Source organism: Halichoerus grypus, chromosome 2 (assembly GCF_964656455.1).
Source record: "Halichoerus grypus chromosome 2, mHalGry1.hap1.1, whole genome shotgun sequence".
NCBI lineage: Eukaryota > Metazoa > Chordata > Mammalia > Carnivora > Phocidae > Halichoerus > Halichoerus grypus.
In genome coordinates this window covers 194,548,795-194,576,125 of record NC_135713.1, presented here as the reverse complement: position 1 = coordinate 194,576,125, position 27,331 = coordinate 194,548,795, and the positions used below count along the sequence as shown (strand labels likewise).

At 56.0% G+C, this 27,331-nt stretch overlaps 1 protein-coding gene across 1 annotated transcript; it reads right to left on the bottom strand.

Moving 5' to 3' along the window:
* Positions 1-1,276: 1,276 nt before the first annotated feature.
* On the bottom strand, positions 1,277-20,207 carry LOC118550837 (angiotensin-converting enzyme). Its single transcript, XM_036116202.2, has 25 exons — positions 19,896-20,207; positions 19,197-19,364; positions 18,508-18,604; positions 17,699-17,842; positions 17,046-17,237; positions 16,395-16,492; positions 15,846-16,018; positions 15,232-15,455; positions 14,767-14,911; positions 14,371-14,469; positions 13,998-14,120; positions 13,460-13,671; positions 12,660-12,796; positions 11,642-11,800; positions 11,281-11,368; positions 9,086-9,229; positions 8,738-8,929; positions 7,481-7,578; positions 7,104-7,276; positions 5,054-5,277; positions 4,602-4,746; positions 4,183-4,281; positions 2,495-2,617; positions 1,965-2,152; positions 1,277-1,797 (listed from the first exon to the last, which is right to left on the bottom strand). Exons 1-25 carry the CDS (start codon positions 20,154-20,156, stop codon positions 1,568-1,570), a joined length of 3,936 nt encoding a protein of 1,311 aa, XP_035972095.1. The 5' UTR covers positions 20,157-20,207; the 3' UTR covers positions 1,277-1,567.
* Positions 20,208-27,331: the final 7,124 nt, after the last annotated feature.

The window sequence follows — 27,331 nt, the reverse complement described above, 5'->3', positions numbered from 1 at the left end:
TCATAAACTTCTACCCGCTTGCATATCCAAAATACCTCAGCTCCACATCCTGCTCCATGGAATAGGCCTATATAACCTAGTCTACCCACAACACACACACACACACACACACACACACACACACAAGCATGCCCACAAATACACAAACACAGACACACATAGCAGCTGGAGACTGGGGGGTAAAAAAAAACTGCGGACTAAAGGATACTGGGGGACAGTCATTGGGGGCTCGGCCTGGGTGGGGTCAAAGCTTCAGCAAAGCCGGGGACAGGCTCTGGGCCCCGGGTCCTGACAGAGAGAACCAGGCTTACAATGGGAGCCTCTGGCCCTGAAAAACTGCCAACTTCTATTTGACCAGGTTCTAGACTTGGCATTTAAATATCTGAAAAATAGATTGTATGTTAACTGGAAAAAGGATACACAACTATCGATATACTAGGATCTCATTTAAAATATGTGCCGAGAAAAAAACAGTGGAAAGTCAACTGTCAATGGTGCTTGTCTTTTGGTGTTCATATAAAGGGCTTTAACCTTCTTTATAGTTTTCTGTATTTTCCGAATTTTCTATAATAAAGTTATTAAAGCGTCCCTCAAAATTCTAGTCCCTCAAGCCCACCTTGGCTTTCTGAGGGAAGGCTCAGGGTGAGAGCGTGAGCTCGGGGGAGGGCAGGGGTGGCCTCTGGCAGTTAATCCCTACCTGAGCACTAGCTCCTGCCAAGCTCCAACATTTAGGGGCCCTCTCCAGCTGAGGTGAAGGGATCTGGCCCGGGACCCCATGGGCAATACTCAAGGAGCTCTGTCTGGTAACACAAGTAGACATGGAGCTGGGGCAGGCAGGAGCGTGAGGTGACTAATGGGAACAGTTCTGCACCCTCAGTGAGTCAGACACGTGCAAGGCTTCCCCCCCCAGGGAACCAGAGGACAGCCAGGAGCCTTCCATCTTAAGGACCTGCCATTTTATGGGAACAGCTGGGGCAGTGCTCCTGAAGCACTGGAAACGCAAGGCCGGAAGCCCAGAATGTCTGCTCCCCCTTTGCTTCCCAGAGTCCCCTTGGGTGGGTGCCGAGGCTGGCAGGGGCTGCCTGCCATGGCAGGACATTGGCTGACTGCCTGGGCTAGAGGTGGGTGCTGGGGCCAGAGCTCTGGGGCATTTTCCCAGGCTCTTCTTGGAGGAGGATGAAGACGCCCAGTGAAGTGACCCACTTGACTGCCAGGAGGCGGGACAGTGTCCCTGTGCCTGCCCCTGGCTTCCCCATGAGGGACACAGACTCAGATGGGGGAGGCAGGTCCTTTAATTGTATTCACAGAGAGACTGGGAGGGGGGCTCCACGTTAGGCGGCCTGCTGCCCGGGGACTTGGGGGCAGGGACCGCAGGGGTTTGTGGTCTGGAGGGCGGATTGTCAGCACAGGATTCGAGGCACGGTGAGGAGCGACAGGGTGAGAGGAGGAGGGCGGGCTGGGGTGAGGCATGAGAGGGGCGGTGGGTCCTCTGCCTACGACCCCGTGCCCCTAGTCTGGTCTCTCGGTGGCAGACGCTCCTCCACAGGCCCAGCCCGACCCGGTCATCTCAGGAGTGTCTCAGCTCCACCTCGGAGCCAAACTGGGGCCCGCGGTGGGGCCGGTGGAGGCTGTGGTGGCGGATGCTGAAGAGCCGCTGGGTGAGGCCCAAGGTGGCCACCAGCAGGGCGACGCCCAGGAAGAGCAGCACCCACTGGCCCACGCGGGCCTGCTGCTCCTCCAGGTCCAGGCCCAGGAAGTTGACGCGGCCGGTGCCCGGGAAGGGGCCTTCCGAGCGAGCTGGGCAGGGGAAGCAAGGAGAGCAGGCGGTGGGCAGGCCGCAGGTTAGGCTGGCTTCCCTGTCCCGGCTCGGAGGTCGGACTGCAGGCTGCCCGACCTGGGGAGGGGCCCAGCCCTGGGTGAGCTCTGGGGGCTGGCCTGGGGCCGAGGGGCACAGGGAGTAGTACCGGAGGTGGGCGTCCAGTTGTACTGAGGCCAGCCCAGCTTCTCCCCGTGCCGCCCGTTCTCGGTGAGGAGCCAGTCCAGCAGCGGCTTGAAGTAGTTCATCATGGCTGACGCGGACATGTTGGACTGGCCAGTGATCAGCTTCATGGCTTCTGGCCACGGCTTACTGAAGCCCAGTTTCATGGCATCCCTGAGGGAGCACCAAAGAAGGGAAACTGAGTCAGAAGGACAGGCGGGGAGGCTCACTGCTCCTGCCCTCAGCCTAATTCCCACCCTCCATCCCCCCCCGCCCCAGTCTCAAACTCCTTCAGGATTGGGAGGGCCTGGGCAGGTCTGGGGGTGGGAGTGGGAGTAGGGGAGGGAAGACCAGGGCCCAGAGGGCTCTAGTTCCCTCCTGGGATGGCACAGGCTCCACCTGGGATCCCCAGCCCAGGCCCCCAAATGGCATGTGTTCCCAGAAGAGCCCCACTGGGCTCCTCAAAGCTGAGGGGTTAGAGTGTGGAAAATGGTCAAAAGAAAGCCAAAGACTCACGCCAGGCGCTTCCCTGCCTCCTTAGAGTGGTAGATGTCACATGTGTGCAAGGGGCCCTTGTGGCCAGCGGCCTGACACAGAGCCTCGTGGAACTGGAACTGAATGACAAAGCCAACGAAGTACCTGGCGTGGAGGGGGGCGAGGCATGGGGTGGGGTGGCTGGCGACCTGTGCGCCTCACCTTCCTCTGCAGACAGGCACCCTCTGGTCTGCAGGGTCAGCAAGGTTCCCCAGTTCCATGCCTTCCCGCCCCCTCCCCGCCCCCCCACCCCCGCTCCCGAGAGGCTCCCTCTACATCTCGGGAAGACTGTTCTGAGGAGCTCTGGGGATCACTCATGGGTGAGAAGGGACAGGGCAGAGCCCCTCAAAGATTTGGCAGGTTGCTTCCGAGGCAGTGAGGTCTCAGTTCCTGGGGTAGATGCAAGCAGAGGCCAGGTGTTGCGTCCAGGGTCACGTGCACCTGGCAGGGTGGTCTGGGCAAGGAAGCCAGCCCAAATGATCTCCTTTATCCCAAACAGCAGGGATTCCCTGGTAGAAATCTGCTGGTCAAGACCAGAGCAACCTCTCCACACTTGGTTCAGAATGTCCCAAACCAGCAGTGCAGGCCTCCCACTTTGAATGCTGGGCACAAGCCATGTGCCACTGACTTTCCTGGCATTTCTTAAAAGTGCTTTGCCAAGGTTGCTGGTCAGAATTTGGAATGTGTCTCCTTTGCCCGCCCCTGCCTGGAGAATGATCTACACTAAGCTCAGAAGCTAACCATCACTTGGGCCTGGCTTCCATGGGAAAGCTAGTGCCAGCCTGGAAGCGGGAAACCAGTGGAGAAGGCAGGTGGGGGTCCTCCCTACAAGTCAACCTTGTGCACTGCTCAGGTTGGGCCTGTTCTGAGGTGCCCTTGTGTCCCCTTGGTCCCCTGCCCATGACTTGCTCTCTGGAACATCTGAGCAGGCTTTCTCTCCCTTCCTGGACTCTGGGAACACAATTCACCCACCCCACACTTATGTATTAGGTCTTGACTATATGCAGACATCATGCCAGGTGCTAGGGTGGAAAGGTGGGCACAGCGAGCACAAACCCTCCCTCACGGGCTTCTTGGGAATACAGGTGGCAAGGGCTAGAGGCGGCCACAGCCCTCCTGGGGCAGCCCTCACCGCCCACTGCTTTGCCTCATGGGTAGCCTGGGCTCCCTGCAGCTCAGAGACATCCGGACCCCTCCCCCTTGAGGTTTCTCTAGGCCCTTCTCTCCCAGGGAGGGCCCCAGATCCACTGGGTCTCTAACCCTGGTTTTAGTGTATAGAAGTTCTTCCAGGCACAACTCAAATTATATCACAGGCAATATGTTGAATATAGGGTACCTTTACTATATAATCACAATCTTGTTTAAAAACAAAAAGTGCTTAGGTCATGATCTAGCCAAGGGTCATGGGTCATGGTTAATAATGTTAACTATCCAACCAAGGTCTTGTAACCATTAGCCAATTATAGTAGAGTTTCTCTTTTCAATTGCCTAGAGGGGAGAGGCTCTCATCACGTCAAAAGTGTGAAAAAACAGGGAACCTTGGTCTCAGGTGAGTGACCTATAGGCAGTGTGTCATGCAGCCAGGCCCCCCAGGTCACCCAGACAGGTAAGTCCCCACAGTGCAGCGACAGCACTTTGAATACTGAATGGCCTCCTCCCTTCCCCTTTACCTGATATAAGGCACGTTTGAAGGAACGTGGAACTTGGCCCCTGGGTCAAAGTCACCTTGAGACCGGGGCACTGGGGGGCAGAGGCCCTGGTACTTCAGCCTGTCAAGGGCAAAGGTACGTTGGAGGGAGGGTTTGGGGAGAATCAAGTCAGGAAGAGTTGGTGTTTTTGAAGTAAAGGGAGGTCCTTGCCCCTGGAGCTACACTGGACACTCCACACTCTGGTGTGTTGTGCCTCTGTGCACAATCAGCCCCTGTGCACCTCATCACTTACACACACACACACACACACACACACACACACATGACCCATGTGTTGTTCATAGACACATATCCTCTCTAAACACCAGCCCCCCCCCACATGCACAGACACTGACGGAGACCCCTCCCCAACCCACACCCTCACAGGAACATTCTAGAACCTGAGGTTCCACCACTCCTGGTTGTAGTTCTCCTTGGTGATGCTTCCATCGAATACCCTCCAGCGCCACTGGTCAACCAGGTAGCTGAAGGGGACAAAGGCGATCTTGTCGAGTGCCATCTTCATCAGAAAATTGATGTCTTGCTCTGCCAAGGGAAGGGAGCCTGGTCATCAGATCTCTGCCTGCCTCCTGCCCCGTCCCAGCAGCTCAGCCAGGACGGGTGTGCAGTGGGTGGAGAGGGGAGGAGCGGGCTGTGCCTCTCTGGATCTAGCGACCTGCCTCTTGGGATGGTCTGAGGGTTCCATCCTCCCGGCTCGCCCTGCTGGTGACCTTATTCCCCACTGTTCTGCCCCAGCCTCTGCCTGTGAGCCCTCAAGGGCCCTCTCGCAGCCTCCCAAGCTCGCTGCCCCTTCTCAGTCCCTCTGCCCACCGGGACCTCCCATTCCTCTCACCGTAGCCGCCACTCTCGCTACTCAGCAGGTTGATACTGTGTAGGTGCTTGGGGGTAGACACGGAGAGTGCCAGCACATCTCCAATGGCCTCATGAAAGCCAGGGTTGGCACCCTCCCGGAAGGTCACAGGCAAGTCCTTGTACTGCATGAAATACTGTATGTGGCCCATTTCGTGATGGGCCACCACCAGGTCCTCCATGTTCACCGTGGTGCACTGTTTGATCCTGGAACACGAGGAGCAGGGCAAAGGGACCTGCTGTCCTTACTGCATACAAAGCAGACCCCCATCGATGCTCTATGCAGGGAACACAGCATTAGGGGAAGGAAAACCAAAGGAGGTATGCAGGAAGCCTGAGAAAGAGGGAATCTGAGGGTTGGAAGCCCCTAAAGTATGGCCATTCAGGCCATCCCTCTGCCTCCTACTGCCCTGGAAAACTCCAGCCCTCATTGCCATGTTGCTTTCTAACTGTGCAAAGTACTTGTTCTAGAGGCATTGCAACACTCAGCTCTAATTGTGCAGGACTTTCTAGAACATGGGTTCTGTGGTTTTTCATGCACACATTTTGTTTCTTCCAAGACTTAGGCTTCCTGAAGGAAACAACAGTAATTCTCAGCTATTCTGCATCCCATGTGCCCAACACCAGCAAACGTATTCACCCCAGAGTGCCTCTGGCTAGGGCTGAAATGTCCATCTGCAGAGCCGTCCATGCCAGAGGTCCCACCTCCCTCTTTGTCTTTCCTCATTCTCTTTTGTGAACCAGTGAAATTCTCCCTTGGATCTAACCAGAGCCCTTCAGTTCAGTTGACCCCATTTTTCTGTCATTTGTATTGGGAAGGGAAGAGCTTCTCAGCATCCTGGTTACATTGAGATTGGGGTCTGTCCACCTTCTCCTATGACTCCCCATACAAGGGAAGCCCCCCACCCCAAAAGGGCTCTCACCCTCTTGATTCTGTCTACATCCAGCCCTACACTCAGTCCTCATGCCTTTGAAGGAGGGGCCCAAGGACAGACAGTCCAGTGAATCCTGGCTGCTTTGTTCTAGCCTCTCTGTGTCCATTCTTAAAAGAAGACACTTCATCAATAATGGCAGATCATCTTTGCCACTTCTCCCAAGAGGTGGGGTCTTCTTTCCTTTCTTTGAATCTGGATTGGCCTTGTGACTTGCTTTAGCCAATAAAGTACGGCAGAAGTGACTTGGCCAGTTTTGGATTTAGCCTTTAAGAGACCTGGTTGTTTTTGCTTTCTTTCTGGGGGATGCCGACTGCCAGGTAGGAAATCTGACTGCCTGACTGTCATACTGGGAGGAAGCCCAATCTAGCCTGGAGAGAGAGATGTCCCGTCAACCCCCAGCTGCTCCAGTCATCCCAGTCCAAGGACCCAACACATGAGTAAAGAAGCCAACTTGAACCTTCCTGCCCCAGCATGTGCCACATGGAGAAGAATTAAGGAACCCGACCAAGAGCCAGAACCTGGTCCCCACCCCGCAATCCCCAGCCATCAGACTCTCCATCATAGTATGGCAGGAGTAAGCCACGTCCACTGCATGTTGTCTGCGCTCCTGACCAATAAAATCATGAACATAAACAAATGGTTGTTTTATACCACTAAGTTTTGGGGTGGTTTGTTATGCAGCAATAGACAACGATCCTCCGACGAAGACAGCTTCTGAGCCTCTGTCAGTGTGTGTGTGAAGTGCCCCCAGTGTCCTCAGGTACCTCTCTGTGTCAAGGCCCATGTAGCCAGGGAGATGGCCTGTTATATGCAGAGGCCACCCCAGATGAGGGAAGGCTGGGCAGCTCACACAGTGCTCACACCCAGGACTGGCCAGTGTCTGAGAAGAACCTCGCTTGGTAGTCAAGGTTCTCCCTCCGGAAGCCAATGGCCAAGCTGGGGTCAGGCCCAATGCATTTGACCCTCCATCCTAAGCTCTGGTCCCTGTGCTTGTTTCTGCTTGCTCTGGCTGAGGGGACAATAGTAGGACCTTTACTTGGCTCATCTCCTTGCTCACTGGGCTCAGGCTACTGTCCCCTGGCTACTACCTGGACACACCTGAAGTCCTTGCCATTGTAGAAGTCCCAGGCAGAGGCATGGCACACTACCTCCCGCCCATCAGTCGGCTTCTCCAGCATTGACTTGTTCCAGAACTCAAAGGGCACGGGCAACAGCCCCAGGGAGGTGAAGAAATTGTCCGCTTCTTCAAACATCCTTTTGGGTGTCCAGCCCTGCAAGCAGAGGGAGCTCTGCCCAAACTGGGGACTAAGGGGATGGACTGTGTGCTGCAGTCGGAGTGGGGGTTGGGAGAGGGCCAAGCCAGAGGGAATTCCTGAATCAGAGGGCCCTCTCCCACTGAAGCGGAAGTCTCCCTTCCCCCGTGCCCTGGGGCTGCCCTGGAGGAGCAGAAGTGTGATGAGGGGCCCAGTGTGCACCTGCTTTATCATGGCCTCTGTGGCATCTATCTTGGGGGCTGAAGGGAAGGGCACCACCAAGTCATAGATGTTGGACCAGGTCTGAGCCCACATGTTCCCTGGAGGCAGGTAGGGGAAGAGAAGGCAGAGAGAGAGGAGAGACGGATGTTATTTCTTAGACTCAGCACCATCACCCATGGAAGGGGACTGGATCCCAGCCTTAGGATCTTAACACCGTCTCTTGAGCACCTACTGTTTGCAAACCGTGCTGGGCATTCGACACACATCGTCTTCAGCCCGCGCATCCAGTGCACCGATCCTTACCTGCTCTGAGTGCCAAGGTCTGAGTTCTAAGCCCCAGATCTGCCCCTGCTCCTGGGGCCACTTGGGCATGGAGCCTCCCCTACGGGGTCTGTGTCTCTCAGTCATCAAGCTGATGTCCCCTCTGATATTCTTGGTCTCACCAGAGCGGGATCAAGGATGGCTGGGCTCTTGGGCTACAAGCTCCCCAAACCTGGACGAGCTTTCTGGAGTCTCCCTTGTGATTGACAAATGGTCTGTGGCCCTGTCTGGCCTCTCTGCTCACAGCAACAAGTCTCCCAGGGCTGTGTCCTCAGTGGCTGGACAGGGACAGGAACCCGGGAGCCTCTGCTTTGCTCCCCTCCTTGTCATCCCTCACTGTCTTCCACTGCCTACTTCCTGCCTTCAGGGCATCTGAGTTTACAAGCCCTGAAAACACGAGGGTCCAAAAGTCGTGATGGATCTACATTCTCCATATTGTCCTCTGTGCTCCTAACTCCCCTTAGCCTGAGCGTCCTTTCTGCCCTTGTCCCTACCGCCACTATTTTTCCATCTGTCGGAGCTTCTCTCATCTTTCAAGGCTCTGCTCACGTGCCGCCTCTCGGGGAGGCCCCGGTTCTCACTCCCAGCCCCTTCCTCGCCACCCCCCCCAGCATCATGCTGCCTTGAGCTGGGATGGGTGATACGGTCTCCTGCAACAATATTATGAGCTCCCCCACAGCTCCTTCCGGGTGGTCTGTACCATGTGGCTCCGTAGCAAATGGGGTGCTCAAGGCAAGCAGAGGTTTGCCTCCCGACACTCAGCTGTCACTCCACCCCAGCCCTGGCAACATTCCCTCAGCCTCAAATCTTCACTCTTTCCACCTGTTGGGCCCTCTGAAGATCCCTCCCAGGCTGCCCTCTGCCCCCTGGGCAGCACTGGCCCCACGCTCCCTCACGGCGTCTGTTCCCCGTCCCCGCCGCAGTACTTGTCCTCACCCAGCAGGTGAGCGGGAATGGGGCCCTCCAGGTTGATGTGCTCGGGCCCGTAGTGGCGGTGTAGGGCCCGGCGCACGTAGGCGTGCAGGTTCAGGTAGAGCGGCTGCAGCTCCTGGTAAAGCTGCTCCAGATCTTGCTCCAGGGACGGGATCTCGTACATGACCCTCCAGGAGTCCCCTGCATCCTCGTAGCCTGCAGAGGGGATACCCGACCATTCCCTGAGCACCCTCCGCCCCACCTCCTCTAGGGACCTCCCTCTCACCGAGTTTAGGAGGCTCAGAGGACCCTCCTGAGGGCCCCAGCGGGGCTGGGGCCCGAGAGCCGGGGATATTGGCTGGAGGAACTCACCGTTGAGCCGGGCAGCCTTGTTGGCAAGTTCCACATACTTGGGGAAGGAAGGGAGGATGGCTCTCCCCACCTTGTCTCGCCAGCCCTTCCAGGCCCACAGCAGGTCTTCATATCTCCGGGATGTGGCCATGAGATTCGTCACATCTGCGGGGAGGGGTTGAAGGGTTCAAGCTTCCAGCCCTTGGCTCACCTCCCACCTCCTATAAAGTGGACTCGGTTGGAGCTGGGGTCAAGCTGGGGAGGTCCCGTGAAGAGGCCTGTCCAGGCAGCCAGTCTAGTAACATGGGAGAAAGGCTCGGGCGCTTTCTACAGAGGCTTCCCGGGGCCGGCCCGGGGCTCAGGGGGCACCCACACCACCTCAGGGTTGCAACAACCCCATGAGGGGTGCACTGGCTTTCACATGAGTGTGCTGGTGACATGGCGGGGGCCCCTCCAGCCAAGAAGTGGCCCAGCCGGGCACAAACCAAAGGCTCGGACTCTAGAGCTGCCGCTCCCCACGGATTTCCTGCTCACCCCCTCCGTGGGAGGGACAAGTGGCTTGGAGGGCACAAGACCTGAGTTCCTGTCTAGTCTCCCACTGACCCCAGAATAACCTCGCAAGTCATGGGACCCTTCTTCCCCTATCTTTCAAATGGGGATAAGCCAACACTCATGGAGGGGGGGGGTGCAAAAGTCAAATGGGAGCACAAGGGCCCTGAGCAGGGAGTGTGCCTCATTGGTCTCTGAGTCTTCACGGGTCCCAGGACATTTGTACGAACTGCTAGTGAGCCAGACGGAATACAAGGATGGCTGTGGAGACAAAGTACAGAGAGCCATCCCAGCGCCGTCCGGGAGCCCAGAGTCCTGGGTCTGTGTCCGGTCAAAGCCACACTGTGCGTGCAGCCTCCTCCATATGGATTGCACGGAGCTGACACGCACCTGGCGGAGCTGGGACGAGGAGGGCCTGAGCTCACGTGTCACTTCCGGAGCCCCACACAGACTCACTCCCTCACTGTCTTCCACTGCCTACTTCCTGCCTTCAGGAAGGAAGGTGGCTCCCCTTCCTGGCCACCCGGCCTGAGCTGCAAGGCTGCGGATGCCATTGTGGGGCCAGCCGCATCTCCCTATCTGACTTGTGCTTTCTCCCTGTTTTGGAATATGCTTCGTGATATCTACTTCTCACAGAGAGAGTACATTCAAATGAATTGTTTGGGAAAAAAAAAATGTATTTTGAGAATTTCACCTCTGCCCTCTGCTGATGTGAGTATTCTGTTTTGTGGGTGCTTCTTCGTTTTACTAATGGCAGTGATCTGATGGCCGGGGCCTGGATTAAGAGGCTAATTGACGGGGGGTGGTGGGGAGAGGCTGAAGGTTACTCTCTTCTGCATACACGTGCACACACAAATGCACACAGGCAGTCGTACACCCCCGCAACAGGGTGCGTGCATCCCCATGTATACAAACCGCAGGCCAAACCCTGTCTCAGGAAAACTGTCTCTCTCTCCTGTTTATTTTCCATTTCCCCTTCTATTTGTCATTGTTCTAATATGGGAGTTGGGCAGAGGGCCAGGAAGAGATGGTTTCTGGGTAGCGATTCCTCAGGAAGAATGTTTATGCCCCTGGCTCCCCCACCCTTGGGAGGGTGGGTCAAGAGGGAGGACAGAACATATCTGGGTGCAGGTACTCGAGTGTCCAGGGTGAGCTCTTCCAAAGGCGGGGGGGAAGCTAAGAAGGACCAGCCGGTGTGGAGAGAGGAAGGGAACGAGCAAGAGCCGGTGCATTCCTTCGAGCGGGGAACTGGGTTCCATGAGCCGTGGCCTCAATGTGGGGGTGTGGGGGGCAAGGAGGAGGCCAGAGAAGGTGGGAAAGACATGGATAGGGTGAAGGAAGGAAGGTACCTAGAGTTACTATCCCTAGTTGGGGGTCTAAGCACCCGGCAGACAAATCTGAAGTATCTCCTACTCTGAAGGGCGGAGTGCAGAGAGGAAAAGAGAGGAGTCCAGGGGGGACCCAGAGGGGGCAGAAGCGCGGATCCAAGGGAGGGATGTGATTAGAGCAGAGATGAAGTAGGTGCCCATCCTCAGTGGTGGCAGAGAAGCCCCCATTGGTGGAAAACAGGGGAGTGAATCCCCTGGGCATGCCGGCCCCACGAGTTAGGAGCCCCCGACCGCCCCCTCCATGGGCCAGCCCCGCCCCCATCCCCCGCGTGTGCTCACCAGGCTCCAGCTGCAGGCAGGTGCCGTTGGAGTGGCACACCGAGGCCACGCTGTAGGTGGTTTCCATGTCCAGCAGGATCTGGTTGTACTGCAGGAGGAAGGAGAGAGGCAGCAAGCTGCACCCCTTTGCTGCCTGTCCTGCCCCAGGCACCATCATGGGCAGGGGGGGGGCCTGTGGAGCTGGGGGAGCGTGTTCTCAAAGGTGCCGCCTTCTCAGGAATTCTGCAGGTGATGTCAACACGGCAGATAGAGGAAGCAGCAGCCGCGGGAAGGCCAGACCCTGTACTGGGCTCCCTCCCCCGAGCTGGGACCTGGTCTTGACCTTGGACCTTCCGTTCCCTGCCCCCCACAAGCCACATACCTCCTCCAGCTCCTTGGCAGGCAGCGCCGCCCGCTCTAGGTCCTGAATCTTCTTTATCATCCGCTTGATGCTAGCGTTCTGGAAGTTAGTCACGTCGAACTGCCGGGCCCAGGTGCCGAACTTGAAGGTGTGGTTTGCCATCTGTGTGTTCTTCTGCAGCTGAGGGCACAGGGGGACCCGTGCCATTGAGGCCCAGGGGCTTTGGAGGGGCCACGGGGGGAGCGGAAGGGACTGGGGGTTACAGGGGGGAGGGCGGTTTTATCAAGTTGTTGTCTTTGCTCTTCCACCAGGACTGTCTATAGTGTGTTGGATGCAGCGTGCGCCCCTCAGCAGAGACCCAGTATCACGCAAGACATATCCTGGTAGACAGAAGGGGAAGTCCCCCCCCGCCCCGTATCCTGTTAGGATGGGGACAGGTTGGCATTAGTTCTATGGCCTCTCTGAGCTTCAGGGTCCCATCTATAAAATGGGAACAAGATCACTGGTTTTGCAAAGGCTGTTGAGGAATAAAGGAAGCAACAGCCGTGAAGCACACAGTGGCCTTCGAGAAACGTTGGTTCCCTGTGGCTCACGTCTGTGTCACCTGCGCTCACCACACAGGCGGGGGGGGGGGGTGGGGGTGGAGGGGCAGCTAGTCCTTACTGTGGCGGCGAACGGGGGCTTTCAACCTAAAAATCCACCTGCAGCCTCCCCTGTGTCTGGGCAAATCATTCTACTACGAACAACAGATCGCTTGCTAAAAAAAGACCACCTTTTTAGGCATTGAGTATATGCCCACCCAAACCTGAAGTTGAGTATTATTTTAAATATTCCATCTGGATTTTTCACAAATTCTGACAGCCTCCCCCTCCCCCAAACCCCCTGCACCGAGGGAGGGAGGGGGCAGCCTGCTCTCGGCTCTGTCTTGGGTTTTGAGGCTCGGTCCCTGGGGGGAGGAGCACGCACGTGTGCTGCACATGTGCGTGAGTGTGTGCGTGTGTGTGTGTGCATGAGCATGGGACACGGGCAGGGCCCCTACCAGGATCTTGCTGGTCTCTGTGGTGATGTTGGTGTTATAGTTCCAGTTAGCCTCGGCATATTCGTTCCATATCACCTGGGATCTCCGGTCATATTCCTCCACAAACCTTCTGGCCTCAACCTCATCGGTCACCAGGCCTGCGGAACAGAGTGGAGGGAAACAGACAGGCCTCCCCTCGCCCTCTGCTGCCGGGTGGCCCGAGCCTGCCGCTGCTCCGGTCTCCTGCTCCTTCCCCCGCAGGCCCCGCCCCGCCCCCCAGCCGGTCCCACTTGGGCTCTGGGTTGTCTGGCTGTCGGTTGTTGCCTGGCTGGTTGTTGTCTGGCTGCTGGTTGTTGCCTGGCTGGTTACTGCCTGGCTGGTTGTCACCTGGTGGGTCGTCTCCTGGCTGGGGACCAGCATGGGGTGCCCACAGCAGAGCAGGAGGAGGAAGAGGCTGGGCAGTCCTGGGGCAGCCCAACCTTGGCCCATGGCCGCAGGAGAGCAGAGCCCTGTAGCCACAGCCCCCCGGCCAATAAGAGTGGAGCCCGCAATGTGACCTCATAGAGCAGTGTGCCCACCAGCCTGCCCCCGGGGGGGCCTCAGACTTGGGCACACCCTCCCTAGAATGCTGGAGACAAGACATGCCCATTCCCACCCCAGGGCCCTGGGATGAGCTGAGGGTGCTGCGTGGTCCCTCGGGGCAGGGCGCCGGGGCCCAGCGGGGAGCAGCTGACCAGGAACCAGGGACCAGGGGCCTGGGTCCAGAGCCCAGAACCGAGAACTTACGTTAGCACCCGGCCCACCCTCACTCCGGGCTTTACCGATGTCCTGTGGGTAATTATTGGGCATCGGTGGCCGCCACTGGTATTCTGGCCACCCCAGCACCTCCCCGTGACGCTTGTTCTGTTCCTGCAGCCACTGGTAGACCGGCTGGAAGTAGTCAAGCAGGGGTTGAGCGTCCAGGGTATCTGTGCCAATCGCCTCCTTCAGCACCTCCTGCCAGGGCCGCGAGGAGCCTGCCCGCAGTGCTTTCCTGTCGGTGGGCACAGGGGGCTCAGGCCAGCGTCCGATACCGGCCCCGGCCCACCTCTGTCCCCCACTGGCCTGCCAGAACGGCAACATTAAGACTCTGGGGACTAGGAGCTCTGGCAAGGGGGAAGGGACATCGTCCTGTCCCGTGCCAGCCAGAAGGCCTACTCCGTAAATCCTCGATGAGAGAAAGAAGGGGGTGGGAAGGAAGTCACCCTCCCCCAGCAGGGCCTTGTGGTTTTCCCATGGGCAGCTGGTTGCCTCCCAGACGCGTCTTCCTCGCCCCCTCTCCCCTCATCGCCCACTTGGCCTCCTGCTGCCCCTACACACCGGAGCTTGGTCCCTGCCTGTGTGGACTGGTAGATGTCACACTTGTGCAGGGGGTGCTGTTGGCCCGCCTCCCTGCACAGCGCTTGATGGAACTGGAACTGCAGGACAAAACTCACGAAGTACCTGCAGGCACAAGGGGGCGTTAGGGCAAATGGTGGGGGGCCCTTCGCCCAGGGACCATCCAGCCCCTCACAGGGCAGAGGCCAGACCACAGGGGCTGCCTTGGGGGAGAAGAGAGAACCAAGCCTGGCTCGAGACAGAGGCCCACTTAAATCCCAGACCCTTGGGTGGGGGTGGGGAGCCAGAAGAGTGTGGGGAGCAGCCCTGAGAAGGGGGAGAGGGACTAACGGTGTGGGGGGAGGGGCACTGGTACCTGATGTACGGTGTCACATTTGGGACATGAAACTTAGCACCGGCATCAAAGTGGGTTTCATTTCGGGCAACTGGAGGACAGATCCCCTGATACTTGGTTCTAGAAGAGGATGGTTCAATTGACTTAGGACATAAGCGTTGCAAACAGGCTGACTTAGCCTTTGCAGAAAACACTGTGAAGCAGGCATTCCCACCAGGCCATCCCTTCCCCCTCTGTTGAATTGTGGAAGACTTCCTGGAGGAGGGAGTTTAGGTAGGAAAGAATGGGTACAGAAAAGGGCAGAGACAACATTAGAGAGGAGGGGACCGGACTGATGGAGGCAGGAGGCTCCAGGGTGCCCTGGAGAGGGAGGAGGGCCACTTGGGGTTAGGCCCTTCCTGATCCCTCTTTACTCACCGAAGATACCACCAGTCAAAGTTGTAGCGGGAAGGGGGGGTACGCCCACTAAAGACCCCCCAACGCCACTGGTCTACCAAGTAGCCAAAGGGCAGGAAGGCAATTTTTTCCAGTGCCATCTTCAACAAGAAATTGATGTCACTTTCTGTTGGAAGAGGAGATGAGAAGAGAGAGGTCAGAGGGAGATGGGGGTCCAGCTAGGATAGGGTGGGGTTGGCAGATGCAGAAGAGAAGGGAAGGCCGGCTCTCACGACCATGGAGCCCTGCTTGGAAGAGGGCCCTTGGGCAGTGTCCAGTTGGGACTTGGGGTGAGCTGTGAGGCTCCAGGTGGATGCCCACACCTGCCTGACCTGGGGCGGAGAGGCAGAGACAGGAAGGGCAGGTGGGAGCGTGGGCAAGCTGTCCCGCTGTGGGATGGAATGGGGTCCAGGTGGGGCCGGGCTGGGTCCTCTCCACCCCCCATACCCATGTCATTGCTGACATTGTCCAGCAGGCCAATTTTGTACAGATGTGTAGGAGTAGAGACGGAGAGCGCCAGCACATCCCCGATGGCCTCGTGGAAGCCAGGGTTGGCCCCTTGGCGCAGGGAGACAGGCTGCTCCTTGTATTGCAGATAGTACTGCACGTGGCCCATCTCGTGGTGCACCGTGGACAGCTGGTCCATAGTGACCCGCGTGCACTGCTTGATCCTGGGGCAGGGAGATGGCGAGGGTGAGGGTGAAGGACAGGGCAGGGCAAGGACCAGAGCGCGGGGAGGCTGGTACCTAAGGGAAAGGAGCCAGCTGGGCACTGCCCTGGGCCTCGAAGGAGCTGGTGGAAACACGAATCTTTGCCCTGCCCCAGCCCACACTCAGGGCCTTCTTCCTCCACTCCAAAGTATAGAGCTGCCACCTGTCAAAGCGGCCCAGGGAAGGTGGCCTAAGGGGTCTCATATGCCCAATAGCCTTGGAATAGACCCAGCCCCCCCAAACAGTGTTGGGACTGGGGGTAGAGGTGGTTCTGGGAACTGGCTTCTCTGGGCCCAGGCTGCCCACCCTTCCTGGAGCTCCAGACCCCCCTTTGCCCTCCCATGTCTAGACCTGAAGTCTCTCCTGTTGTAGAAGTCCCAGGCAGAGGCATGGCACACCACCTCCCGCCCGTCGGTTGGTTTCTCCAGCATGGACCCTGCCCAAAACTCAGGAGGCATGGGAGAGAGGCCTAGGGAGGTGAAGAACTCCTCTGCCACCCGGAACATGTGCGTAGTGTTCCAACCCTGGTTGGGGGGGAGGGGTGCAGGCACAGGTCAGGGACCAGCTGTGGGAGCTCACTGGGCTCCCCTCCAGCTCAGCTCCTTGCCCACGAAGGGAGTCTCTGCTCTTGTGGCCTCCCTTCCCAGAGGCAGGGCCCCTACTAACCACAGTGGCTAAGCAAAAGTAGACGGCTGGCCACACCCGACCTGTGGGGTCCTGGAGGGAGGGGTTGGCACCTCACCCCGGACACAGACCCCAGCTCACTGCTTGTACGCACACTCCAGGCTGCTGCTCTGTAGAAAGGGGGGGACCCATCTCCCTCCCGTGACTTCTTCCTGCCCCTCTCCCCATGGCAGACGCTTTCCTGCTGCCCCCACCCCGGTCCGACTCCGAGCTTACCTTCTGCACCATAGTACTGGTAACATCGAGACTCGGCTTGTCAGGGAAAGGCACCATCATGTCATAGAGGTTGTCCCAGCTCTGGGCCCACATGTCCCCTAGACAGAGGAGGGGAGCCAGTCAGCTTAGCTCCCTGCCTGCTTCCCCATGTGTGTCACTGAGCAGCTCCCTGGGTCCCTGGCACCCGGGCCCTCGGCACTCAAGGTAGCAGCCTGCTCGGCACCTCAGGCCCACTCATGCTCCCGAATGCTCCAGGCTCCCCGGGGTTGGCAAGAACCCTGGCACCAGCGGGAGGGACCCCAGCCGCATCACTTGGGCTCACACTGCCAACCCCGGGCTTGCTTCCTGGGACAGAATCTAAGATGATTATTCCTCCCCCACTGGACCTGGAGTCAAAGTCTGCAGTGTGACTCCTAGCTCCACCTTTCACCAGTTCTCTGTTCTCTGCCCTCCGCCAAGTCTACGTGCCTCAAGCCTCGGGCTCCCCGTCTGAAAAGCAGGGTCATGATTGAGAAGGGCCACCTGCTTTACCGGGTCGTGGGGTGAGCCATGTGGGCTCATATGGGGGGGTGCACAGGATGGTGCTCTAAAACATGAGACACGAGGAGGACGACCCGTGGGCTGCACGTGGAGGTGAGGCAATGTCCTTACCCAGCAGGTGAGCAGGGATGGGTCCCCTGAGATTGATGTATCTGTCTCCGTATCGGCGGTGCAGTGCACGGCGGACGTAGGCATGGAGGTTCAGGTAGAGGGGCTCTACTTGATGGTAGAGGTGCTCCAGATCCTCCACGAAGGTGGGTGACTCATACCAGGAGCGCCAGTAGGCCCCTGTGTCTGAGAAGCCTGGGGGGGGTGTTAAGGTGCAGCTCAGGCCCAGGGCTCTGGCACCTCCTTGGCCAACTCCTACGTCGCCATCCTCCTGGCTCGGGGCCCGTGTACCTGCCAGCTAGTTGGAAAAAATGCCTTGGGGACGGCTGCTCTATGATTTTCCCACCAGGGGTTGTTCCAGCTCCAGCTAAATAGATCCCGGAGAGGCAAAGATGAGGGCTAGGCCTCCGACATGGGCCAGGAGGGGCAGCGTGAGGGCCACACAGCAGCCCCCAGCCCCCGAGGAAGGCAGATGGGGCTCGAGCCGGTCCCACCATCCACTAGCTGTGAGACCTTGAGTCGGTATATGGAGTCTTTGTAACAGCTGCTCTGTCTGCCTCAGGTCGGGCTCCGTGGGGACCATGGATGGGGAAAGCACCTGGCAAGCTGGGAAGGGAAGCACTGGCTCACGCCACGGATGGGGTGGGTCAACTCACCATCCTTCTGGTAAGCCTCGTTGCTGAGGGCAGTGAAGTTCTGGTACAGGGGCTTCAGCGGGGTGCCCACTGCATTGTGCCAACCCTCCCAGGCATAGAGCAGCAATGCGTAGTTTCTTGAGATGGCCATGATGTGGGTGAGCTCTGAGACACAGGTGAGCGGGGTCACTTGCTTCCACTGAAGGCAGCAGCTCTCGTCAGTAGACCTCCCACGCCAGTCCTCACCATCTCTACCTGCTTCCTCAACACCAGGATGCCCCCCAAGCCAAGGGCCGCCTGCAGGCTGGGTGGGATGGGGCTGGGAGCTATACAAGGCAAGCACCCAAGAGGGGCCCTTGTCCCTAGGGAAGTGAGGCTCTAAGTGGACACCAAGAGGCCATCCAGAGGCCAAAACCCAGACAGACCGTTCATGGATCATTGGTTGGAATGGCTAACTTCAGGCTGCCTAGTGGATGGGGGTGTCGATGTGGGCCTGTGGAGGGCCCTTGGGAGACTGAGAGGACCCATGAAAGGGAAAAGCCAGACAGCCAGGAGGAAGGCTAGTGGGGATGGGAGAGGCCAAAGCACCCATGGGGGTGGGGGTGGGGTGGGAGTTGGAGGTTGGAGGTTTCAGGAATCAGTGTGCCAGGAGAAGCAGGGGTGTGGGGGGTTCCAACAGTCCAGCCCCAATTGGAGGTCAATGCCTTTGGGTTTACCCACTCCCTCCGTGGGCCCACCCATGAAACACACCCTCTTCCTGGGTGCCGCAGAGCCGTGGGGAAGGGCCAGGAAGCCCCAGCAGAGAGAGACAAGTAGAGACAAAGCCATACCTGGGTCCAGGGACCAGCAGATGGCAGTCTTGTTGGGATAGAAGCAGACCCTGGCTGTGGAGTAGATCCTGTTCATGTTGCTTAGCAGAGAGTTGTACTGGGGGGTTAGAGTGGAGGCAATGTTAGCAGCGAACAGCCCCCACGGACAATGGGGCGGCCCCCTCCTCTGTTTGCTGGGATGAAATGGAGGCCCGGAGAGGGGATGTGGCTTGGGCAAGGCCCCTCCCTCGTGGCACTCAGGACACGTCTGATCACTAATATACTGATTCCCCTTTCCGTGGAGGCAGTCTGTGGAGGTGGAAACAAGTGTCCTTAGAATTTGGGATGGGGTTCAAGTCGAAGCTCGGTCACCACCTTGCAGGGAGGGCAAATCCCTCTCACTCTCTGGCCTTGATGGCTTCTCAGTCCTCCTCAATCTTTCGGAAGCCCACAAACCACACCGGACTATGGAGAAATTTTGAAAACCCCCTTTTCATCTGTTTACTTGAATTTCGCTTTCTATACCCCATCTCCAAGGGAAATCAATGTTGCAGGGAGCCATTCTGCGCTCACCGAGGCTTCCCCTACGGTCAGGGCACATACAGATCCCAGGGTCCCTTCCTGCCAGGCTCCCCCACCGCCAGCACAGGGCGGCCCTGGGAGGCATGCTGGCCACTTCGGCATCCACCCGTCAGGTCCGCCAGGCCCACCTGCTGCCGCTTTTCCACAGGCAGGTTGGCAGGGCCCAGGGTGCGCACACCGCTGATGACCCTTCTCAGGATCGGGTCGCTGAAGTTCTGCCAGATTGGATCGTATAGCTCCTTGGCCTTCTGGCCCCAGACCTCAGCAAACTCCTGGTTGAGCAGCGCTGCTTCCTCCTGTGGGCACCGGAGGGGACACAGGGGAGACCATGGCGCTGGGAAGGCCAGGGGCTCCTGGACACTGGGGCTTGTGGGAGCACTGCTCTCTCCTCTGGGGGGTCAGGAGCCGGGGTAATCTGCCTCAGGTGAGCGGTGGAGCAGAAACTGGGGCCGGAAGAGAGGCGGGCGGAGGGGAGCGTAAATAGTGATGAGCAGTGACAGGCACAGTGAGAGAGGGGTAGGCTGAGGCTGCAGAGGATGAGGGCCTAGAGCAGAGCCGGCACCCTCTGACCCAGCCCGATGTCATCCCAGGGCGCTGCCACCCGGGGTGACTCGAGGTCAGGCGAGCCAGCCCTTATCCATTTGGTTCTTGGATTGGGCACGGACCATGCGCCCAGTACCGTGCTGGGACACCCACCGCCCGTCTGATGGGGCGCAGCGGGGTCGGGGGGCGCGCGCCCGGCGGTGACTCCCCGCCCCCCAGCGCCCGGCCGCAGGCCTGTGATTGGGCGTCCGGGCCCCGCCCCCGCCCCGGGCCCGCGCGCCCACCTGGCGCCGCGCGTTCTCCTCGGTGATGTTGGTGTCGTACGCCCAGCTGGCGACCGTGCTCTGGTACATCACCAGCTCGGCGCTCGAGTTGAAGCTCTGCACGAAGAGCTGCGCCCCGGCCTCGTCGGCGGCAAAGTTTCCGGGCTGCAGGTCGGGGTCGAGCGCCAGGGCGGCGGGCGGCGGCCGCAGCAGCAGCAGCAGCGGCGGCAGGAGCAGCAGCGGCGGCGGCCCCCGCCGCGTTCGGCCCGACGCGGCCCCCATGGCGCGGTGCGCGGTGCGCGGCGCTGCCCCTTCTCCCGCGCGGCGCTCGCCCTGCGGATTATAAAACCCCGCCGCCGCCTTCCGACACACCCCCACCTCCCCGCCCCGCCGCGCTTCCTCCCCGACTCCAAAGTCCCCCGGCTGCGGGCCTAACCGAGCGGGGCGGGGACCGACGCTTCCTGGCCCGGCTGGGCAGGGGCGCCTGCCCGGGGAGGGGCCAAGGCGGCCCCCCGCGAGCTGCAGCCCGGGGGGTGGCGGAGGGGGCTCAGGTCAGGCTCTCACAGAGGAGGCTGGAAAGGGGGACCCCCCCCGGCACACACACACGCACACACACACACCTCCGAGGCTGAGGGAGCCAGCAGTTTGCCGGAACACCCAAGTCTGCACACGGTGCCCTCTCCTTGCCATCACCCAGCCCCGGCGCAGGCACCCGGGAGCCCCGCGGTCTCCGGGGCTCAATCTCCCGGCCTAACCGCCCCAGGCCTCTCTGGGCTCCGGAGGGACAAAGTGGGGGAGCCGTCCGCGGCGCCGCTAGTGCAGCCGAGATGGGGTTAACGATCGGTCACCCGGTCCGGCTTCTTCACCAGGCCTCGGGGAGGGGGTGTGGCCTGCACCCGCCGCGGAAAGTTTCGGCTTTGGAGGCGCGGGGTGGGGGGTGGGGGGGACGTGCTGCCCCGAGGCTCACCGGGGACTGGCGGGGGGACTACCAGGAAAGGGGGGAGAACGGAGGGGCTGTTCTGGGAGGGTTTGTCTAGAGGCACAGGAGCGCTGGCGCCCATGCCCCTTTCCCACTGGGGACACGAGCTGTCAGGGGCTTAGGCGAAAACCACCACACAGACTTGCAGCTTTCCCGGACTACAAGATGAGCCTCCAAGATGAGAATTACCCCCTCGTTGACAGATGAAGAAATTAAGATTCAGGTTTGAGTGGCTTGCTCTAAGTCACCCCAGGTCTCCACACTAGCCATCGTTCTTTTCCTGTGTCATCCACGTGTCCCTCCATGGGACAAGCACAGGGAGGGAAGAGAGTGGCATCTGCTTGAGGTGGTTGTGGAAGCTGAGGGTCCTCCCCTAACTCCTCAGCACCACGGTGTCTGTCCCCAGAGGTGGGAGGACCCTATACCCTAGCAGACCTGGACAAGGGTGTGGGAGGGGTGGTGGAAGGAAGAGGGGCAGGGCAGAGGAAGCAGGAAAGGGACCAACTTGGGTGGTTCCCCAACCCATTCAGCTGCTGAGGAAGTTGGGAATCCCGAGGATCTGTGTGGGGACGGTGCCCGAGGCTCTGAGGGAAACATGGGCTCCCCTTGTCATATGGAGGGTGCGCAGGAGGCTGTGACCTGAGTACCCCTGAGATGACATCAGATGACATGGTGCCAGGGAGAGGTGTGTGAAAGATGATGGGGTAGAGGTGACTGCTCCAGAAGGGGAGGCAGGTTGGTGTTGTCCTGAAACTGGGTGGAGGGGGGGACAGGCGGGGGGAAGAGGGTGGATAGTTGGGGGCCCTCTGGCTCTTCCTCATGCCAAGGGACACTGGTGCACCTCAGGGCTGGCTAGGTGGACCCCTGTGACCAGAGCTGCCCTAGCAAGGGGAAGGGCCCAGGCCGAGGGTGAAGCAGTGCGCCTGGCCTCTCCTTCTCAGGACCATGTGGCTCTTGGGTGGTCCTAACAGCTTGGTTTTCCACGCTTTGAGGGCAATGAGCCACGTGCACACAAGTGAGCAGCTGTCTTCCGGGAGGGAGGAGTCTCCACTGGTGACTTGCAGTGGTGGGGTGGGGGGAGCCCGGTGTGGAGTCTCACACCCCTTCAGGCCCTGAAGGAAGGGTCAGGGTGGGGGAGGATGGATGGAGTGGAAAAAGAGCCTGAGGCTTAGCTTCTAACTAGGGAGCCTTTCTCTGTTGTCAGAGAAGAAACCCAAGGAAAGCAGGAGGGAAGTAGATTTCAGCCGGGACTGGCCTCTGAAGAGCTTCCGTCTGAGAACCTGATGTAGGAGGACAGTAGAGCAGGCTGGTCCATTCTCAGGTCTGTGTGGCATTGTGATGTTTATAACATCTGGGTTAGGGACTGAGTTCAGCACGGAACAGCCTCTGCCTCATTGAAAAATAATAGGAGCAAAGGTAAATGGGTTGGAAGATAATCTCATCCCCATGATACCAGGGCTGGTTGGAGGCGTCACTCCGCACCTCCCAGTGGTCACGTTGACTATAATAGCCTGCTTGCCCACTATCCATCAGTGCCAGGAGACAAGACTGGGTCTGCCTTAGTCTCTGGTTTTCCCAGAGCTCAGCACAGCGCCTGGCACAAAGTAGGTCCTCATTCAAGGAAGGGGGGGTATGTGAATAAAAGGAATAAACATCATTCATATTCTCTTTCCAGGTGGCAGGCTCCCAGCCTCCTGCGAGAATAACAGGAAGGGCCAAAGCTCACTAATTTGGGATTTGCCATAATATTGACGCTGCAACCTTGATCCCAATGAGTAAAAGTTTAAAATAACTTCTTTCTCTCTCTTTAAGGTCTTATTCACAAGGGAGAGGTATAATAAGAATACACATTACATTTAGATAGCACTTTAGACCTCCTAAATTCTTTTGTGGGAATTATCTAATTTGATATTGGTAATAAGCTTGAGAGGTAGGAAAGAGAGAAGGTCCCTCAGTCAGTTACTTCTCAGCTGCCATCAAAACAATGGAGGGTGTTCTGATTCCTATAGGAGGAGATCATTATGATTAGGTCAGTGCAAAGAGTTGTGGATGCCAGACCCAACAAAGGAAATGCAGTCGGCTTGGGAGACCACTCACTAGCTCCACCTCTCTTCCAGGGAAGGAGGAATCACCAGCTATCACAGAGAAAAAAAAAAAAAAATCCCTTAGAAAATATGTCCCAAAATGGAATAAAATTTGAGAGTCTATAAATAAGCCCTTACATTATATTCAATTGATTTTTTGATAAGGGTGCCCAGACAATTAAACAGGGTAGAGGGAGAGAGAAGAAATTCTTTTTAACAAATGGTTCTGGGACAACTGGATTTCCACCTACCAGAGAATAAAGTTGGACCCCCACCTCATACCATTTACAAAAACTAACCCAAAATGGATCATAGACAATGTAAGGGCTAAAATCATAAAAATCTTAGAAGAAACATAGATATAAATCTTTGCGACCTTGGATTGGACAGTAGTTTCTTAGATATGACACCAAAAGCACAAGTGACATAAGAAAAATTAGGTAAATTAGACTTTGTCAAAATTAAAAACTTCTGGGCTTCAAAGGACACCATCAAGAAGATGAAAAAGACGAGCCATGAAATGGGAGAAAATATTTGCAAAGCATGCATATGATAAGGGACTTGTGTCCAGAATATATAAAGAACTCTTATTAACTCAACAAAGAGACAACTCAATTTAAAAATGGGCATAGGATTTGAATAGACATTCTCCAAAGAGATACACAAATGACCAATAAGCACATGAAAAGATGCTCAACTTCATTAATCATCAGGGAAATGCAAATCAAACTACAGAATGAGCTACCACTTCACACCCACCAAGATGCCTAAAATAAAAAAGATAGGGCACCTGGCTGGCTCATTCGGAAGAGCATGTGACTCTTGATCTCTGGGTTGTGAGTTCACACCCTGCGTTGGGTGTAGAGATTGCTTTAAAAAAAATAAATTTAAAAATTAAAAAAAAAAAGATAGACAATAACAAATGTTTTGAGGATGTGGAGAAATTGGAACCCTTATACATTGCTGGTGGGATTGTAAAATGGTGCAGCCACGGTGAGAGGCTGATTGTCAGTTCCTCAAATTGGTGACCGTAGAGTTACCGCATGACCCTGCAACTCCATTCTGAGGTATGTACCCGAGAGAACTGAAGACATGTCCACACAAAAACTTTTACACAAATGCTCAAAGCAGCATGGTATTGTTCATAATAGCCAAAAATGGGAAACGACCCAAATGTCCATCAACTGATGGATGGATAAACAAAAGGTAGTATATTCATACAATGGAATATTATTCTGCCATAAAACAAAATGAAGTATTGATTATATGTTACAAATATTGATGCTATCACATGCTATAACATGGATGAACCTGGAAAACATTATGCTAAGTGAAAACAGCCGGTCACGAAAGGCCACATATTTTATAAATCCATTTATATAAAATTTCTAGAACAGGCAAATCCATAGAGACAGAAAGTAGATTAGTGGGTACCAGGGACTGGGGGGAGGGGAATTGGGAGTGACTGCCAATGGTATGGAGTTTCTTTATGGGAGGATGAAAATGTTTTGAAATCAGCAGGGATGGTGGCGTAACTGTGAGCATACTGAAAACCACTGAATTATACACTTCAAAAGGGGGAATTTTATAGTATATGAATTATATCTCAAGAAAGCTGTTTATTAAAAAATATGCCCAAATATTGACTTCTTTCATTCTATGTTCATCAAGAAATCTCCTGATTATTGACAGGTTTTCAGAGAAGCTGTGGTTCTCTGACTGAATACCCATCTACTCCTTCTTGCTTAGCTAAAAACTACCCATCTCTCAAAGCCCAACCCATACGTAGCTCTAGTTTTCTTAATCTCTGCTAATCTCTCTTTTCCATATTTATTCAGCATTAACTCATACAGGCACCCAAAGCAAAGTGTAGGGGAAATAGCACTGGATCAGGAGCCAGAAAAATCTGGGCCACACTTAACAAGCCTTATGACCCGAGCAAAATAACCTTTCCGAGCCTCAGTTTCGTCGTGTGTAAATGGCTGTAGACACTTTTACCCATCCTCCCTCAAAGGGTTGTGAGACAATGAAGACCGATCCCTTGTCAGTTGTCACACAAAACCAAGATGTTATTAATATTTTAAAAAACCGGGGCACCTGGGTGGCTCAGTCGTTAAGCGTCTGCCTTCGGCTTAGGTCATGATCCCAGGGTCCTGGGATCGAGTCCCACATCGGGCTCCCTGCTCAGCGGGAAGCCTGCTTCTCCCTCTCCCTCTCCCCCTGCTTGTGTTCCTTCTCTCGCTATCTCTCTCTGTCAAATAAATAAATAAAATCTTTAAAAAAAAAAAAATTTTAAAAAACCATCCGCTCCCATTCATTACATGCAAGGCACTGACCTGAAAGAGAAATACAAGATTATTGCCTTTAATGTAAAAAATGCGGTGAAGAGCAGATTAGGTTCCTGAGGCCAGGTGGTGAAGGTTGGTATCAGTAGTAGGTGCTAAGGAGTTGGGAGGAAGAAGGTTCCAGCAGGCTGGAGGGGATAGGCAAGACAGCTTCCTTGGGAGGAAGGCAGAATCTGAGAGAGGTAGGCCCCCAGGCAGAAAGCAGGAGCCCAGTATGGGAGGGGAGTAACAAGGATGCTGGGAGGCCAAGGTGACCACGGTTTGTTTAGACTCAACCAGCACTGTCCAGTGGAACTTTCTTGTGATGGTGGAATTGTCTGTCCACCAGAAATATAATGAGAGCTGCACATAGAATTGTATATTTTCTGGTAACCACATTTAAAAAAATAAAAAGCAGTAACATTCATTTTAATAGCATTCATGTAATAATAATTTAATATTTTACTTAAACCGATATATCCAAAATACTGTCATTTCAATATGCAATCATTACAAAAATTAGTAACGAGATATTTTACATTTGTGTGTGTGTGCTAAGTCTTAAAAATCTGGTGTGCATTTTACACATCACAATTTGGATGCTAAATTTTCAACAGTTAGAGTGAAATGTAATCCTACCAAAGCAATGGTGTTGTGTTCAACACATTGGGAAAACATTTTGTACTGCTTCTGTTTTTAAATTAAAATTAATCAAAGAAAATTAAAATCCAGTCACACTGGCCACATTTCAGACGTTCAATAGCCACATGCGGCTAGTGGTTTTCATGTTGGTCAGCGCAGCCCTAGAGTTAAGATTATGAGAGTAGATTGTGGGGTTGAAGCTGGAGAACTTCTAAATCCACACCTCCAGCCCGGACCTCCCTGGGCTCTAAGCTCATGCTCCACTGCCTTCCAGAATTATCTATCTGGGGTCTGGATTATGATGGTGATGACCGTACGACCCCTTTCCCCCAGAGGCCACCCCACCACGGAAATGTGGAATCCTAGCTTTGCAGGGTACTTTAAGGCTCACCTAGCCCAGTTGCCTTCAAATGGGATCCTGGACCCCTAGGGGTCCTTGAAGGTGCTCATGAGGGTCAGAGAAGCACTTCCAACTGAAATCCTACATTTCCCCGAGGTGCATCTGTTCCCAGGTTACTTAGGGCACACCATTTTGTGCCTTCAGTGAACACAGAGCAGCTCAGTTGGATAACACAGTAGTCTCCATCTGATCACAAGCTTGGCTTGCTTTACTTCCCTCTGTATGTATTTACCGAGACCCTGTTACAGCCAGGCACCTCTGCGTGCTGGGGTCTCGGCAGAGAGCAAAACAGAGCCCCGCTGTGCATGTGTCTGTGGCAGGGGGATGACAATGCTATGTTGCAAAGTAAACGAGGCCGGGGTTGGGGTACAGAGAGGAAGACAAGCAGACATGCTGTCCCACCCAGAGCTTCAGGGAAGAAGCTTGCGGACCTCTGGGGAGGGGCTCTTGTGGACCTGCAGGAGCTGCGCCCCACCTTCGAGAACCAGCCAGAGAGAGGGCAGCTGTAGCTGGTACACAGGGAGCTGTGAACAGGCTAAGTGCGGACAGGTGGCCAGAGCGTGTGTAATCTTGTCCGCAGGAGTGGGGGCCTGGTTATCGTGAGATGAGAACCCAATGGGATGAGGGTACTGGAGATAGCCTTTTGTTTTTAAAAACGTCTTCTTTTTATATAATATACATACATTATAAGTAATATAAATATGCATGTAGACATGATATCTAATGTAATGTATGTTATGAAGCACAATAAAATGAACACCATAAATGCCCTCTGCCACATTATTCTTATCTAGCTGAGACCCATCTTTCCCTTTTCCATCTTCTGCTCCCACATGCACCCCCGACTGACCCCCCTGAATGTTGTGTTTATTACTCTCTTCATTTTTAAAGATTTATTTACTTATTTGAGAGAGAAAGAGAGGGAGAGCACACAAGCGGGAGGGACAGAGGGAGAGGGAGAGGGAGTCTCAAGCCGACTCTGCACTGAGCGCAGAGCCCGATACAAGGACTCGATCCCGGGACCCTGA

Bases quoted from the DNA above. Each gene is read 5' to 3' on its own strand.
- LOC118550837 (XM_036116202.2), bottom strand. From the start codon at position 20,156: ATGGGGGCCGCGTCGGGCCGAACGCGGCGGGGGCCGCCGCCGCTGCTG. The intron at 5,278-7,103 runs GTGTGTCCAGGT...CTCGTGTTCCAG, and splicing joins TACAATGGCAAGGACTTCAG to GATCAAACAGTGCACCACGG. The intron at 4,747-5,053 runs GTGAGAGGAATG...TTCCCTTGGCAG, and splicing joins TAGCGAGAGTGGCGGCTACG to AGCAAGACATCAATTTTCTG.